We start from the raw sequence: 17,232 nt of genomic DNA, 5'->3' as shown, positions 1-17,232 counted from the left end.
AAAAGGGTGCGCCTAACTTACATAAAAATAAAATAATAAAATAATAGTCCAAAGTCCTACAATAAGTCCGAAGTGGTAAGTTCCACAAAGTATGGAGGATGCTTGAGGATGATGTCAGTCTTTACGCCTATGCACTTGTAGCTCGGTGATGATATGTGAAGATAAAAGCAGGAAAACAAAAATCCCAATGGTACAGTATGTCAGCAAGGTGAAAGGGGATAAAATAGTGATAATGAAAATTACTCACAATTTTCAGAGCTAAAATCCAGCTCTGATATTATATGCGTGAAGTGGAATGATCCCCACTCAAGGATATATAGGGTGACGCTGGTCAGCAAGTAGTGCAGGTGAAAAGTCCAGCGATGATCCGGCTCGGCCGATAATAAGAGAAAATAAAATATAGTGCTCTCTGTATGGCAGATGAAAATGCTAGAAGAAAATAAAAATATACTCACAGTATATAGAGCAGGCTGAACTGCTCGGTGTAAGCGTATGGGTGGTATAATCCCCACCTATGGATTCTTTGCGCTATTGCGTGGGTTTATAAATTATAAGTAAGGTCAGGTTAAAAAAGGTTAAAAAAAAAAAAAAAAGGATATTTAAAGGAATATGGCAAACAAGATATTTTGGTGCCAAAAATTCCTTTATTACAAATATAAAATATAAAATGTATAATATCTAGACGCGTTTCACCTAAAGAGGCTTCTTCAAGTAGATAATAGAAATTTTATTATCTACTTGAAGAAGCCTCTTTAGGTGAAACGCGTCTAGATATTATCTACTTGAAGAAGCCTCTTTAGGTGAAACGCGTCTAGATATTATACATTTTATATTTTATATTTGTAATAAAGGAATTTTTGGCACCAAAATATCTTGTTTGCCATATTCCTTTAAATATCCTTTTTTTTTTTTTTTTTAACCTTTTTTAACCTGACCTTACTTATAATTTATAAACCCACGCAATAGCGCAAAGAATCCATAGGTGGGGATTATACCACCCATACGCTTAGACCGAGCAGTTCAGCCTGCTCTATATACTGTGAGTATATTTTTATTTTCTTCTTGCATTTTTATCTGCCATACAGAGAGCACTATATTTTATTTTCTCTTATTATCGGCCGAGCCGGATCATCGCTGGACTTTTCACCTGCACTACTTGCTGACCAGCATCACCCTATATATCCTTGAGTGGGGATCATTCCACTTCACGCATATAATATCAGAGCTGGATTTTAGCTCTGAAAATTGTGAGTAATTTATATTATCAATATTTTATCCCCTTTCATCTTGCTGACATACTGTACCATTGGGATTTTTGTTTTCCTGCTTTTATCTTCACATATCATCACCGAACTACAAGTGCATAGGCGTAAAGACTGACATCATCCTCAAGCATCCTCCATACTTTGTGGAACTTACCACTTCGGACTTATTGTAGGACTTTGGACTATTATTTTATTATTATTTTTGCATAATATTATTTTTATGTCAGCTCCTGGTATTTGCACACTGTCTTAGTGTCTCTCCACATTTATTTATTTACCTTTTTTGCCGTGTGATCACATCTAGAGGTTATTCGTTTTTAAGGTGCAGTCTATTTATTGTTTGATCTCTATATTGTCACAAGATTGGGGAATCCTTGTAAGATTTGCTGCCTCTTTATCTAATTTTTGTATTTGTTTTATTAAGCATTCATTGTATGTAACATGAAACCCTACTCTACATTTTGGCTCACCCTGTAAAAATGTCTCAATACAATAAAATAGACTGCAGTGCTCATTTTAGGCTGACAAAATACTCTTAAAGCCTTTATCAGGTAAAATAATTAGGATTTTATAATTAAAGATTGCAAATGTTACATAGAATGGGAATTACCAGGTTATACCTTTTCTATATTCCGAGCAGGCACATTACAAGACAAAGTGTTTTATGTGCTTTAGAGCACCACAATTATATTGGACAGGAAACTGAATAATGAAGCACGATTATGATGGCCAACAATATATTTTTAAAAGATAGTAACAAATAATGTTTTTCATTTACTCTAACTTAATTGCATTCTACAAGGAAGTAAGTAGGAGTATAGATCAGGGTGCTGCAGTCATGTGATCATCTTAGATTTTTCCAGGGCGTTTGAAACGGTTCCACAGAAAAGGTTAATATTCAAACTAAAAGAAATTGGTCTAGATGAAAATTCTTGTTCTTGGGTAAAACATTGGCTTAAAAATAGAGTACAGAGAATTGTCATTAATGGTAAATGGTAATCAATATGAACAAAAGTGGTAAGTGGTGTCCCTCAGGGTCCTGTTCAGGGACTGCTTCTATTTAACATTTAGAAAATGATCTTGAAATAGGCATTAAAAGCCATGCTTCAGTGTTTACAAACGACATAATTCTGCAAATACGATGAGAGCAAGATTTTACATTGCTGCAGAGAGATTTAGATAGACTGGGTTACTGGGCACTCAAATGGCAGATGAAATTTAATGTAGAAAAAAATGCAAAATGATGCACTTCAGGGTAAAGAGCGTATAAGCAACTTACACATAAATGGTAGTGACTTAGGGATAACAGCACACAAGAAGGATTTGACATTGCTGCCTATAACAATTCCCAATCAGCAGTGGCTAAGATCAGTAAGGTATTGTCACATATAAAAAGAAAAGAGAATATAATTTCGCCTCTTTATAAATCACTGGTAAGACCACATCTTGAATATGCTGTGCACGTGTGGGTATTTTTTCCTAAACAAGGATATTATGGTACTTGAAAAAGTGGGCTACAAAATTAATAAAAGGAATGGAACATTTTAGTTATGAAGAAAGGGTAACAAATGTAAATCTTTTTAATTTAGAAAAACGGGGCCTCAGAAGGGATATGATTGCATTATACAAATATATTCAAGGGACAATACAAACCATTGTCTGGAAATCTATTCATAAACAGGACTATGTATATATGTTACAATGCAGCCGCCCATCCCATGTGTTCCCTATTAAGGGTTAATAATATATAGGGGTGTATATAAAAAAAATACCCCTTTCTGTCTCAGAGATTTTTGCCAGAGGCTCAAGGAAGCAAGGTGAATGGTTAGAGTTAGGACCCACCTAGGGAGGGTCTGCCTTGACGTTGGCAGGTGGGCTAGTCCTCTCATGGCCATTGGAGGTAACTAAAAAAACTCCATTTGTTTAAAAATACATAGGGATTAAGGAGAGAGCGCAGGTAACTTGTTTTTCTTTAGGACTATGTATAGGCCTGAGGTCACGCATTTAGACTGGAAGAAATGAGATTTACTCAAATTCAAAGGACTTTTTTTTTTTTTACAGTAAGAACAATAAGGATTAGGAATTCTTTGCCTGAAGAAGTGGTTTGATCAGAGTTTGAACGGCTGTTTAAACAACAACTAGAAGCAATTTGTGGGGTAACAACGTCTTTATCCAAGAATAATCTGCTTGCCAATCTGAGGTCAGAATGATTTTTTTTTTCCTAGTTTGTTGCTTAATTGGAAGTGTTTCAAACTGGGTTCTTGCCTTATTTTAAATCAACAGCAAAAGTAAATGTGAGAAAGGCTGAACTTGGTGAACACATGTCTCTTTTCAGCCTATGCAACTAACTGTAATTACCACAGTCACTAAATCCCAAGCATGTCAAATTTGTGGCCCACAATGTGTTTCTTTGCGGCCCCACCGAGCCGTGAGTACATGCTTGCTGTTAAGGCAGAGTGAGTACATGCTTGCTGTTAAGGCAGAGTAAGCACCTGCTCTCACCACATTGCAAGTGCCTACTCTGTTAAAATTTACCAGGCCGGGTGGAGAGGAAGCAGGAAGCTGGTGGCAGAAAGCGCAGTCTGTTCTTCCTGTTCCTCACGCGCGCCCTCCGTGGTGCAGTCGGTGTCAGGATTACTAGTTGATCCAGCACGCAGAACTGTATCACACCTAGCACTAAAGGTAACGTCTTACCGGGCCTTAGAATGGCTGGACTTAACGTACCAGAGAATAGACAGAATACTTGCCGAGGTCGGGGACACAGAATGAGACAAATGAGGGAAAGTCAAAAGTCAGGGATACCAGAATACAGGGAAGTCAAAACAAAGCCAAAGTCAAGAACCAGAAATAAACACTCAGGAACACACTCTCAGTCAACCACTAAAGGAAACCACGACAGGGCAATGAGGAAAAGGAAAAAAGGAGTTTAAATAAGCCTCCTTCAGATCCGATTGGCCGGACCCTGTCTTTGACCCCACAACGTGCGTGCGCGTCCTTTCCGTGACGTCACACGCACGTCAACATTGTCAATACCGTGGGCGGACATGGGGTTACAAATTGGTGTGGATCCGCGGCGGCCGGCGTCCACCAACAAGCTGCATGAGTCAGATAGGGGGGGGGGTGAATATGTTACAGCTGGGTGCCGGAATATGACATCATTCCGGCCTGGCATCACTAAACTGTACGCCTGAGGGAGCAGTGAGGAAGATCTCCAGAGAGAAGATCCCCTTTTGACCTGAGGGAGGCCCCACACCAGCTCCCAAAGGTAGGTAGAAATCAGCAATAAATAAAATTATTTGAGAGTGTGAAAGAATGTGTAAATGTGTGTATATGTCAATGAGTGAGTGAGTGAGTGAGTGTGTGTGTTGGTCAGTGCAGGACCTGGAGGTGCACGGAGGCACGCAACGCCACATTAACGTGCTCCACCTTCACAGGGTTTCAAGGAGTAGCAAGAGGATCTACTTTGGTACAGGGTGCGGACGGCGCCATTGGGGGTATAGCAGAAGCCAGACTCCAGTGGAAATATGAGTGGAATCTGCTTGTTGGCAAATTTAAAAAAAAAAAATGTTTGAACAGAGGCAGGGGTGCTGGGATTTAGTAGAGGAGGAGGGACAGAGATTCATTAGAGGGGGGGCCCTGGGATTTAGTAGAGGGGGGGACAGAGATTTAGTAGAGGGGTGCTGGGGTTTAGTAGAGGAGTGTGCTGTTTTTTTTATACTGTACTTTTCAAAATAAACCTACGTTTCTATGAAATTTAAAGTTTTTGTCTTTTTGCGGCTCACATAAACGTAAACCTTGGCCCGTGCTAGTCTCTAATTTGTAACATGCTTGCTGTTTCCACATTTGGAAGTGCTAAAACCCACGTGTTCTGCTGGTGGTGGATTACTCTACTTTTTGATAAATGAGATCACAGGCTGAAATACCATGTTTCATCTAACTTTTACTATACAGAGAATATGGATGGAAGCCAAGCATATACTGTGTACACTATGATGTGGTTGTTATTAACCAAAAAAAAAAAGATCCCAAAACACAAATACTGTACATTTGATGCCTAACTTCAACTTACAATTCGCAATGTGTTTTTCAAGCAGAATTCCAGCAGTATGTGTTTTTTGTAGCAGTGACCTATTAACAATTTCCAAAAGCTTAAATTTTAAGGAAAATAAATATTTTTGTTTGTTATAAGCAAGTAAATGCGAATATAAAAAATATACTCAGGACTCAGAATGTTAAGTAGTAAACCTTCATGTCAAACATAAAAGCTACTTGTCATCAAAAATGTACATGAAGAGTAATTCGGCTCAGAGACTATGGCGGACGTTCTGGATGTTCACATTGACAGTGGGGAGGACTTTGCCATGGATGAGGATGGCGATAAGAGCATTCACAAATTAAAGGAGAAAGCCAAGAAAAAAAAAAAAAAAAGAAAAAAAAAAAGAGGATTTGGTGCTGGGGAAGGTTCAAGGGCCAGAATCAGAGAGTTTTATTACAGCGTTGAAAAGGATGGAGATGAACCAGGCCCACAAAGATCTGTAGAAGGCTAGATCCTATTTAGAATGGTGTCCACGAAGAAGCCACAGAGGAAGACAGACATTCATGATAAATTTGCAGAGTTTGGAGAGAAAAAGGATGTGCATCTGGATCGAAGAACTTGCTACCTTAGGGGATACGCACTGGTAGAATATGAAACCTATAAAGAAGTCCTGGCTGCCATGGAAGGTTTAAACGGGCAGGATCTCTTAGGGCAGCCCGTCAGTGTGGATTGGTGTTTTGTTAGAGGATCTCCTAAAGACAAGAGACAAAGTGGTTGCAAAGGGAGCTGGAGCCAAGACAGAAGATGATATTAGTTCCATCTGCTTTGAATTTGTTTTGGGCATGTGGCTTTTTTAATTTTGTGTTTTCAGAAGCGGACACAGAAGAAGCTGGAGTCCAGATAGAGAACAGCATTAGTTCAATCTGCCTTTAGTTTGCTTTGGGCATATGGTTTGCTTCTAAAGATGGGAAGAAAATTGTCATGGACTTGTTCTGTTCGTCTTAGCTTTTGCTGGGTTGTGTAGTTTTCTTAAAATGATTTAAACATTTGGGGCACAAAGGTGCTATTACAGCGTTAACTCTTGGAGTAAATAAAAGTAAAAAAATAAGTTCTTATAGTTAGGCCCACAAATTTTGGAATGAAGCCTTTTTATGTAAAAAAAAAATGCACATGAAGAACATTTTGTCTTTGATTACCATTTGGTCCATAGCTTGTAGCATCAGAGAGAAAGTGTGTGAGAATGCCAGGATGCCCGTGTGGAAGGCCAGTAAGTGTATGAGTGCAGACATATGTGGCGTTTAGGTGGCATGTGTGTGTGGAGGGCTGGTGCATATGTGTAGACAGATATTTACAGTCAACCTTTTCACCTCTCCATGTCTCCTTGTTTCATCTCGTTCCATTACATTTTGAAATGGTGAAGACGAGTAAAATTTTAAGGAAAGCGTTCAGAGGAATTTCTTAAAGAATTGTGTGTACAGGATAAATTGGGTTGGTGTTTTTCCTTTGGGGACCAACCAGTGGTGTATCCTGGTTTTGTGCTGCCCTAGGCAGGACAAAACTCAGGCGCCCCCCCCTCCCTCCGCGCCACCCCCACCCAACCTTTCCCCCCGCCCCGCATTCTAAATACACACACATTCACTGACAGATACGCATACACTAGCTAACAGAAACACACACTCGCTAACAGAAACACACACACACTAACAGACACACTCACACTCAGTAACAGACAAACACTCACTAACAGACACACACTGACACACACTCACTCACTAGCAGACACAAACTAGCAGACACACACACTCACTAACATACACACACACTCACAGGCAAACACACACTAACAGACACACACACACACTAACAGCCACACACAGTCAGACACACACACACTAACAGACACACACACACTAACAGACACAGACAGAAACACTAACAGACAAACACTAACAGACACACACACTAACAGACACACTAACAGACACACACACACTAACAGACACACACACACACACTAACAGACACAGACACACACTCACCCACCCACATTAACACATTTTTTTTAATTTATTTTTCACACATTTTTTAAAATTTATTTTTCACACATTTTTTAAAATTTATTTTTCACACATTTTTTAAAATTTATTTTTCACACATTTTTTTTAAATTTATTTTTCACACATTTTTTTTAAATTTATTTTTCACACATTTTTTTTAAATTTATTTTTCACACATTTTTTTTTTATTTAACACACCCCCCCCCCCCCCCGCCTCCTTACCTTTGGGAATGCTGGGGAGGGGGGTGTCTCTTCCTCCCTGGTGGTCCAGTGGCTGCTGGGTGATCGGGCGGCACTGCCTGGCGGACGGGCGGACGGCGAGGGAGCACTTCTCCTGAGCTGTCTGCTCAGCTCCCTCGCGCGCCTCAAAATGAGGCTGGGAGCCGGAATATGACGTCATATTCCGGCTCCGCCTCCCAGCCTCACTCTGCGGCTGGCGAGGGAGCTGAGCAGACAGCTCAGGGGAAGTGCTCCCTCGCCGGCCGCCCATCCGCCAGGCAGTGCCGCCCGATCGCCCAGCAGCCCGCCGGCATGTCTGTTAGCCGTAAGGCTAACAAGACATTTGCCTTGGGCATTTGGGGGGCGGCTTTTTTTGCCGCCCCCTGGAAAATGCCGCCCAAGGCAAATGCCTTGTTTGCCTCGCGGCTAATACGCCCCTGGGACCAACGTGTATCTAAAAAAACATCTTGCATTTTTCTTCAAAAAAGTATGATTATTCAAGAAACCAAATTTTAGGCCTAAATAGCTGAAATGGAAAAACAATCTCCATGTTAGTTATGTTTTTAATTAAGCTATTATAGCCGATAATTAGAAGTTGCTTTGGAATTCCTGGCAGAACACTCCTGCCTGTCCATCGTCAGGAGGGGCTTTAAAGCTATTTCTTTAAACTGCCTAGTCATGTGAACATAAAAAGAAAGCTCTTTTTAAACAGACATCTACAGAAAAAGAGATGTCTGCAAGCCAACCAAGGTTAAGAGCAGAAGGATTTAATGAAGTAGCGCTTACATACCTTTCTTCTTAGTTGATAATGAACCATCACGACTGATGACAATGTCTGAGCTCTTCATCATTAGCATGCTTTGCCCAGACAAGATACTTCCCAGTAAATCAGGCACAGGTTCTGCAACCGCCACAGAGTCACGAACAAGAGGAGCCACGCCACCGCTATATAAGACAACCAAGCATTATTAATTCAAGATTTAATCAAAATGTGATATATGCCACATGAGCAACAACAACAAAAAATGCCACAATTTATCACTGGTGTCTTGGAATCTTTAGATTACTTTCTCTGTGCAAGTTTAAAATTTCTACCCAATGAGAATTATGACAAAAAAACAAAACAAAAAGCCTGAATCACAAAAGCATATTCTGCGATCATGCTAAATATTACATGATCTGCCTGGTGGGGAATGCCTGCATCATACATGGCTCAAATGACACCATACAATGTAGGGAATAATTATACACAAAAGACTAGGCAACATCCTCTCTATTTGTGCCTGCCATTATTATTCCCAATACTTGTATGCTGGGTGAGTGGCTGTTGAGTAACACTGGTTTGTTATTTCTCCAGTATAAACATTCTGTGTGAGCACTGAACTGGCAGACTAACTAGCATATGGGTATCAATCCCTGTCGCAATGAGATATAAAAGCTCAGATTAAAGCCCTGCCAAAAGGCTGTTCTACAATGATGTAATACGGTTTTGTTCTTTGTAATCGATTACGAGTATATGTATGATTATGTATACACATGCACAAAAGCTGCATGCAACCTGTGTTTAGAAACTTTCAGGACATCAGAGAGCATGCAAACATACCGGGACAGGCCCAAAGAGATGGGCCGAGCAACCGGCTGGTGAGATCTCAATGCAGATCGTGATAGAATCCTGCGCTTGGCATTTAGTGGAGATGTGGGGTTGCTTCCATGGTCATCACTGCTGCAAGGTAAAAGTGTCAAAATGGATACAGATATCAGAGGACAGAAAACACAAACACTTCTTATTGCTGTATTTGAAATAGTGATATCCAGCAGTCATGTGTTATCAATGTAAAACTAATCAATCAGCTGCCGCTATGAAATAACATCCTTGACAAATTTATTCTATTAAAGGGACACTATAGTCATCAAAACTACTTTCACTTAATAAAGCAGTTTTTGTGTATTGATCATGCCTCTGAAGTTTCACTGCTCAATTCACAGCCATTTAGGACTTTAACCCCTTAAGGACCAAACTTCTGGAATAAAAGGGAATCATGACATGTCATACATGTAATGTGTCCTTAAGGGGTTAATTAATTTGGTTTGTTTATGCAGCCCCAGGCACACCACCCCTGGCTGTGACTGACCAAACTTTTTTGGTGATTTAAATGTGCAATAAGTACTGATGCACGGTCTTAAAGTTAACTAAGCAAACAAGTCAACATTTTTACCCGTCAAATGGATCCAAGTCATTAGCGCTCCCAAACACTGAGAGGGTGGCAGCACCGATATCCTGTCTCATTGACCCCAAAGTCAGTTCCATGGGCCGATGTACACGAGGTAATGTAGCGCCACGAGATGGTGCGCAGAGCCCCAAAGATTTAGCGATGCGACTATGAGAGGTAGGCGCTTTCCTCACCTGGAGAGACAAGTTATAAAGTAATTTTAAAAGATTCCACAGTCTACAAAAGGACCGTCTCTTCTGGAATTTACACCACTGAATAAAAATTGGAAATTACCTATAACTTGTGCGACCATTTTTCCCCACAAGAGGTTCAGTTTTCTTAATAATGTATATTTTTATAAGATAAATTAAGACAAGATTTAGCAAAGGACATCGTAATCCAGGACAGACAAGACAAAGCCAGGGCAAGCATTGCAAATGAAGAGGCTAAATATAAACACTTTGCTACTTTCTCTACTCTTTGTGCTTACTCTGTTCTGGTTGGCAACACAGCGTATAACAATAATTGACAGGGAGCTAAAATGGAAATTGCAGAATTAAAAAGGTGTTTACTTCTACATTTAACTTTATTGTTCACACCTCATAATTACACATTTGTTAAATGTAGGGATAATTAAATATTAAAGAAATTCTGGGAAATTACAGTTCTTTCATAATGTGTTTATTAAAAAACAAGAAAAGGATTTAAAGCAGCACTGCTACCCCAGCCCCCCACTGAAAAAAATTGTATTTCATACTCATATTGACTATGTTGGAATATTACTGAAATTCCAACCCAGTCAAGAGATATACTGAGACAAAGTAGGGACTACTTTGTCTCTGTATATTTCCACCGCCCAACACTTGTAGACACTGGGCGGAGCTACCGCAGTCTAGAAGTGTCAATCCCCCAGGTAAGTAAAATCGGGGATCTTTGCAAATAAAAGCCATTTGGATAAAGTATCCAACTCTGTTGCACCATGGAAGTTTAAAATTTCTACCCAACATATGTTGATGATCATTTGGCACCAGATTTAAAGAAAAATAAATTAACTAAACTGACTTTAATTTAAAAATACCCTTAAAATAATCTTATTGAAAAAGTCTCAAGAGTAGCAAAGCAAATAGCGTTAAATAATAATGTTTTATGTATTTTGTGCACATGTACTTGCATCTTAAAACAAACATATACCATACGTAAACAGAACACTACTAAGCAAACAAACACCAGTGGAGAGGGGGAAACACAATCTTCAGGCCAATGAGCTGCTGTTTCATAAATACTTTGTGGACTATAACTGCAGCTAGTGCTAAATGTAATTGTGACTTAATAAAAAGAACTTGCATGTAAATAGATAAAATACATTGGTAGAAAACTAGAAAACTGCACCCCAAACATAATTATGATGTTCATTCGAAAGCAGAATAAGGCTCTGCAGAACGTGAGTGAGATTTACTTTATGCAGTTAATTGTTCCACCAATTAATAGAAAGCAATGTTTTTGTTTTGTTTATTATTCATGCACTGAAAGATTTTCTCACTGACACCAACTCATAGCAGAAATCCAAAATAGATCCTCACAATGAAACTCTCTGCTAAATACCAGGTAGGGGTATTATAAGCTTACGTTTCCAAGTGTATTTTAACGTTTACCTTTGCTCCCATTTAAGAGGAAGAAATATTTTACTTGTAGAGCTATTTACACACTTGTTTTGCAGCATGGAACTTTTATTCTGTTATGAAAATGTGGGTGCAAGGAAAAAAAATCCTATATCAATGAAAAAGCATGTACCGTATATACTCGAGTATAAGCCGACCCGAATATAAGCCGAGGCCCCTAATTTTACCCCAAAAAACTGGGAAAACTTATTGACTCGAGTATAAGACTAGGGTGAGAAATGCAGCAGCTACTGGTAAATTTCTAAATAAAATTAGATCCTAAAAAAAATATATTAATTGAATATTTATTTACAGTGTGTGTATATAATGAATGCAGCGTGTGTGTATGAGTGCAGCGTGTGTGTATGAGTGCAGCGTGTGTGTATGAGTGCAGCGTGTGTGTATGAGTGCAGCGTGTGTGTATGAGTGCAGCGTGTGTGTATGAGTGCAGCGTGTGTGTATGAGTGCAGCGTGTGTGTATGAGTGCAGCGTGTGTGTATGAGTGCAGCGTGTGTGTATGAGTGCAGCGTGTGTGTATGAATGCAGCGTGAGTGTATGAATGCAGCGTGAGTGTATGAATGCAGTGTGAGTGTATGAGTGCAGCGTGTGTGTATGAGTGCAGCGTGTGTGTATGAGTGCAGCGTGTGTGTATGAGTGCAGCGTGTGTGTATGAATGCAGCGTGTGTGTATGAGTGCAGCGTGTGTGTATGAGTGCAGCGTGTGTGTATGAGTGCAGCGTGTGTGTATGAGTGCAGCGTGTGTGTATGAGTGCAGCGTGTGTGTATGAGTGCAGCGTGTGTGTATGAGTGCAGCGTGTGTGTATGAGTGCAGCGTGTGTATGAGCGTATGAGTGCAGCGTGTGTGTGTATGAATGCAGTGTGTGTGTGTATGAATGCAGTGTGTGTGTATGAGTGCAGTGTGTGTTGCAGAGCCTTGGTGGGGGATGGGCAATTTTTTTTTATTATTATTTATTATTTTTATTTATTTAATTTAATTTTGTATTATTTTAGTATTATTATTTAATTTTTTTTTTTTTTTTACTACTAATTTTTTTTTTTTCGTCCCCCCTCCCTGCTTGATACATGGCAGGGAGGGGGGCTCTCCTTCCCTGGTGGTCCAGCATTGGCAGTTCAGTGGGGGGCTGTGGGGGCTGTAAGAGAGTTTACTTACCTCTCCTGCAGCTCCTGTCAGCTCTCTCCTCCTCCGCGCCGTCCGTGCAGCTCCCTCTGTCAGCTCCCACTGTAAGTCTCGCGAGAGCCGCGGCTCTCGCGAGACTTACACTGGGAGCTGACCGAGGTGCTGAACGGACGGCGCGGAGGAGGAGAGAGCTGACAGGAGCTGCAGGAGAGGTAAGTAAACTCTCTTACAGCCCCCACAGCCCCTGTCTGTATTATGGCAATGTAAATTGCCATAATACAGACTATTGACTCGAGTATAAGCCGAGTTGGGGTTTTTTAGCACAAAAAATGTGCTAAAAAACTCGGCTTATACTCGAGTATATACGGTAAGTACTGTACAGTTTTCATTACTGTACGGAAAGATAATACTGAGTTTCTCACCGTTTGCTTCCGTCCTTTTCGCCTCCTGAATTTCCGCCGGCGCTTCTTTCCCACACCTCTTGCCCCCTTGGATTGACTAGTCTTCTTCTTTCCTGAAAAAAAAGGTATAATGTTCAACATGTTGGGTATCTTGTTACAGTAATAAAAACAAAGGGATTCCTGTGCATGTTACACAATTGTTTTAATTTCATTTTTTCTTATTACAATATTCTTTTCTTGTGTACAAACCAACTATAATAAATAAATGTAACTTTGTTCCAGGCTGCCAATGTCAATTCTATGCATAAAATACGTCTGTTGTCAGTGCATGTTGGTAATAGACATAATGTGATTCTCCTTTGTAGGTGTTCTATCAAAATCCCCTACCTCGTGAAAATCCAGAACACAAGCTCTGAAGTATTGTGTGTCCTCTCCCTACAGACCTCCCACCTCCCTATACCCTCCATGCGCTCTGAACTAGCTAAATAGTCCAATCAAAGGCTTCTTTATTGCCGATGACACTAGTGGGGGCATTGAAAAAAGCACTGGAAACTTCGCTCAGCACCGGATAAATATAAGCTAAACGTATTTTAACATGATTTTTATAGCGATTTTACCTTGCAGCAGGGATGACCATGGAAGCAACCCCACATTATTTTTATTTTTTTATTATTATTATTAATAAGGATTAGAGTAGTCCTTTAACTAAGGAACTGTCAAAAAGAGACTAAAAACAAGATGTCTGCTAGAATTATCAATTATAAAAAAAAAAATAAAAAAAATTCATATATGGACAACCTTCATATTTTTTTAAAAAAATGTGTTATTTCAGTTCGTTGAATAATAGCTCCTCTATAAAACACTGACACATACCAACTCTCTTTTTCCTTTTGGTTGTAGTCAAGCGAGGTCCAAGTGGTCGCTGGTAGACAGCAGTATTAAGTCCAGCAACGACTGTTTCAATGGTTTCATCGAGGAGAGATGACATCAAGTATCTGGGTACCTCCTATATTTAACATACAGAAACACCAGTTATTCACCAAGAGATAAGGACACATAACCAGTGTTCAGGTATTGGCTTGTAGACTGTGTTTTAACATCAGCAATCTGTCTAAGGCAAGGTTTAGAATTTCCACTTTCCCATTAGCCACTTTCCCGTGCAAATTCTGCCCTGGCAAATAGAAATTCACACCTGGTGAGAGCGCCACGCTTAAAGGGTTAAAACTAAAGGACTACTGCAACCAGACTATTTCACTGAGATGAAGTGGTCTGGGTGCCTTTAAAACGTCATTAAATGACCACTAAAGAAAGACCAAAGCCTCATCACTACTCGTTACTACTTTAAAGCAGATCTGTCACTTTTCAGTATTTCATAAAGCTACAATAGATTATTTAGTAAAGTGAAAATTCAAGGTGAGTACAAAGTGAATTTCAAATTTAAGAAGCTGAAATGAAAAAAAAAAAAATCTTTAAACCAGCTACGCGTCAAGTTTGGCTACTTTGGCCTTTAATTTGAAATTCACTTTAAATTCTCTCACTTTAGTAAATAACCCCAATATACTGATCAAAACTGTTTTCCAACTCAATCCCCCCAAAAAAAAACATAAGACAAAGTAGGAAGTACTTTGTTTTACGGTAAAGCATGAAATTGACAAAAGGCAGAGCTCCCCAGTCAACTTTTATCCAATCCCAGCACCTGTCCCAAATGTCATCAGTGGGATTCAGGCTCGGTCTATGAAGGATCACGCGGTCTCGTGGGATCCTCCAAGGACCTCAGTGTTACACTCCAGCACGGATGTGGCTCCTTGCAACTGAAACCAGGAGCCAAATAGGACAGCACCATGAAGAAATTAAAAAAAAATCTACGCCATTAAAAAGGATGGCATGGAGACCTCGGTATGGTTCAATATTCCAGTCTCCTTTTGGTTGTAATTTCTCCAGATATTTTTTTATTGAAAATGGTGTACAGGGTACAGCAGTGTACCCCACAATGGGCAAATAGGCTTAGAGGAACATAGTGTTAAAGGATACCCATCTTCAAGACAGTGATTTTACTCCCATAACTCAAAGCCATGCTGCCTGTAACATAATGTAAATTTCTAAACTTGATTATTACAACATCATCATGACTATAGGGCTCCTTAAACAGTGAGTCGAGTTGTGGTAACAGCAGACTCGCAATAATTATCCAATTATTCCTAAGGTAAAAAATAAAACAGCTATTTATTTATAAAATATTTTACCAGGAAAGATACATTGAGATTTCTCTCGTTTTCAAGTATGTCCTGGGTCCACAAATCATTGCTTTATAAGCATCTCCTATTTATCTAAATCATGATATGTGTTGAATAAATCCCAAGAAAGATAACATTGGCATAGAGAAATAATAAACACTGTGCTCTGCTTATAATCAAGCTCACCTTGCACTCTAATAAGCCGAACAATAATTTGCCAGTTCTTTTTGTGAAACTAACCTGAATATTGCGTGCTGTGGTGATGCGGTTTCTATTCACATTTGCCCTGACTCTTTCGCTCTGTCTTGTGCGCGCAATTGCTCGCGTCCGTGTTGCATTAGGGCGCAGACGGCTGGTGGTTGGGATTACATCAGCAAGTAGGCCAGCCACTTCCTCCTCACTTACTTGTTCATCATCTGGATAACCAAAATCAATAATAGACAAACAGAAAGAGAGTGAAGGAAAAAAACACAACAAACAAACAAGCTGCACTTTGAAAATATATTTCCTCCATGACAATGTTTATAAATGTTTATGACACCTCAGTCTTCCTGCAATGTTATCTAACTGTATGCACTAAACAAAATAATAAACACAAAAAAAATAATGTCCTAATAAGTAAATCACTGACAACAAAGTAAAATTAAAAGGCATTTCAAATAAAAGTAATTGAATAAAGAGCTCATAACACCCAGGTTTAGCATATGTAATAAACAAACAACAGGCACAGAAAGCCTATAAGACATCTTCACCGATTTAAGAGATGGACATCTTATAGTATTAGTATTTCCCATCCAACCCTAAATGAAAAGAACATTCCAAGCACCATAATGAAAAGAATAGGACAATCTAAACACCATGACCAGTACAGCTATTGTAGTGGTTATGATGCTTGGAGTCAAACAGCCTTTTAAGATTCTTTTATTCCCAAAACATATACTTTAGGAAACTATTTCAATCCCTCATCAAAATAAAGAATCCTACTATATCTACCAAGACCAATATTTTCCCATTAATTCCATGTGGTGTAGCATGCATCGTTTTGGCTCACAAACTCATGGCCGATCCCAAAATAGTAGCACAGTAGAATGAATGGATCTCTCATAGCTTGTGGCCATAACGAATACCACGCTAGTGGAAATCTCTAGTTATGAAGTTCCTGTATATTCTTTGTCAGCTACAAATACACATTTATCATATAAAACATATATGTGTACTTTCATTATAAGAATGTGATATGAAATATAAAAGTAAACTAAGAATGACAATAGGACAGCAGAAGGACAATTACCTTCCTGAGGAACATTAGCCCCTGAGCACTCCGGACAGAACCATTCATCCACAGGTACAGCATTCAGTGCCGGCGTGAGGCATTCCATGTGGTACCTGCAGGAACCAAAACAATTAACAGAGATCCTTTCCAGTTTCCAAAGTCAACATAGCACATGATATATGCCCATTGATGTGATGTATGCATACATATTTCTGAAAACTCAGAGTTATCAGTGGGTCTAGCAAGCATTTTTATTCACTGAATATGGGAAGGCATACCAATCCCCAGGTAACTAGATATAAAAAAAAAAAAAAAATGTATGTAAAATATATCAATAATACTTCTAACATACAACACAGTATTAAAATGACATGTTACAGTCTTGCCATGACAATCTCAGGATCTCACCCCTGAATTTTAAAGCAGGGAGTTATGGAATACAAGGGACTATAATTCTCCCTCATAATTGGGCACATAACCGACAACAAATGTAGTTTTATTTCAGTTAAGTTAAGTGTATATAAAAAGGATGCTATAAAAATTGTGCAGGATTTTGCAAGTGGTCAGAATGTGTCATTCATGATTTGAAGCACTGATATTATAACCAAAAATTGGTTAAATTGGTTTAAAAAAGTGGCCGTCCAAGCAAATCTTTAATGCTACATTGATCAATGTAGAATATTTGACATTTTCAACTAGTGTGTTCTTTGTTTATATTTTGATACATGTATCATTTTATCAT

General features: G+C 39.2%; 1 protein-coding gene and 1 pseudogene across 4 annotated transcripts in view; one reads left to right on the top strand and one right to left on the bottom strand.

The window, feature by feature from the left end:
* The window catches only part of PHRF1 (PHD and ring finger domains 1), a 78,810-nt gene that overhangs the window by 13,319 nt on the left and 48,259 nt on the right, over positions 1 to 17,232 (bottom strand). For 3 of the 4 annotated variants that reach the window (XM_063437846.1, XM_063437845.1, XM_063437848.1), the window contains exons 7-13: positions 16,509 to 16,603; positions 15,458 to 15,633; positions 13,857 to 13,989; positions 13,005 to 13,096; positions 9,794 to 9,981; positions 9,181 to 9,300; positions 8,368 to 8,522 (exon numbers count right to left, since the gene is read on the bottom strand). In XM_063437846.1, the coding sequence (XP_063293916.1) occupies positions 8,368 to 8,522; positions 9,181 to 9,300; positions 9,794 to 9,981; positions 13,005 to 13,096; positions 13,857 to 13,989; positions 15,458 to 15,633; positions 16,509 to 16,603 (959 nt within the window). The remainder of the gene's footprint in view (positions 1 to 8,367; positions 8,523 to 9,180; positions 9,301 to 9,793; positions 9,982 to 13,004; positions 13,097 to 13,856; positions 13,990 to 15,457; positions 15,634 to 16,508; positions 16,604 to 17,232) is intronic. The other variant, XM_063437847.1, reaches the window with a different exon arrangement.
* LOC134578802 (RNA-binding protein 8A-like) lies at positions 5,579 to 6,109 on the top strand (annotated as a pseudogene).

This window comes from Pelobates fuscus, chromosome 12 (genome assembly GCF_036172605.1).
Source record: "Pelobates fuscus isolate aPelFus1 chromosome 12, aPelFus1.pri, whole genome shotgun sequence".
Lineage (NCBI taxonomy): Eukaryota > Metazoa > Chordata > Amphibia > Anura > Pelobatidae > Pelobates > Pelobates fuscus.
The sequence above is the reverse complement of the archived record's forward strand: the minus strand, read 5'-3'. Positions and strand labels throughout refer to the sequence as shown.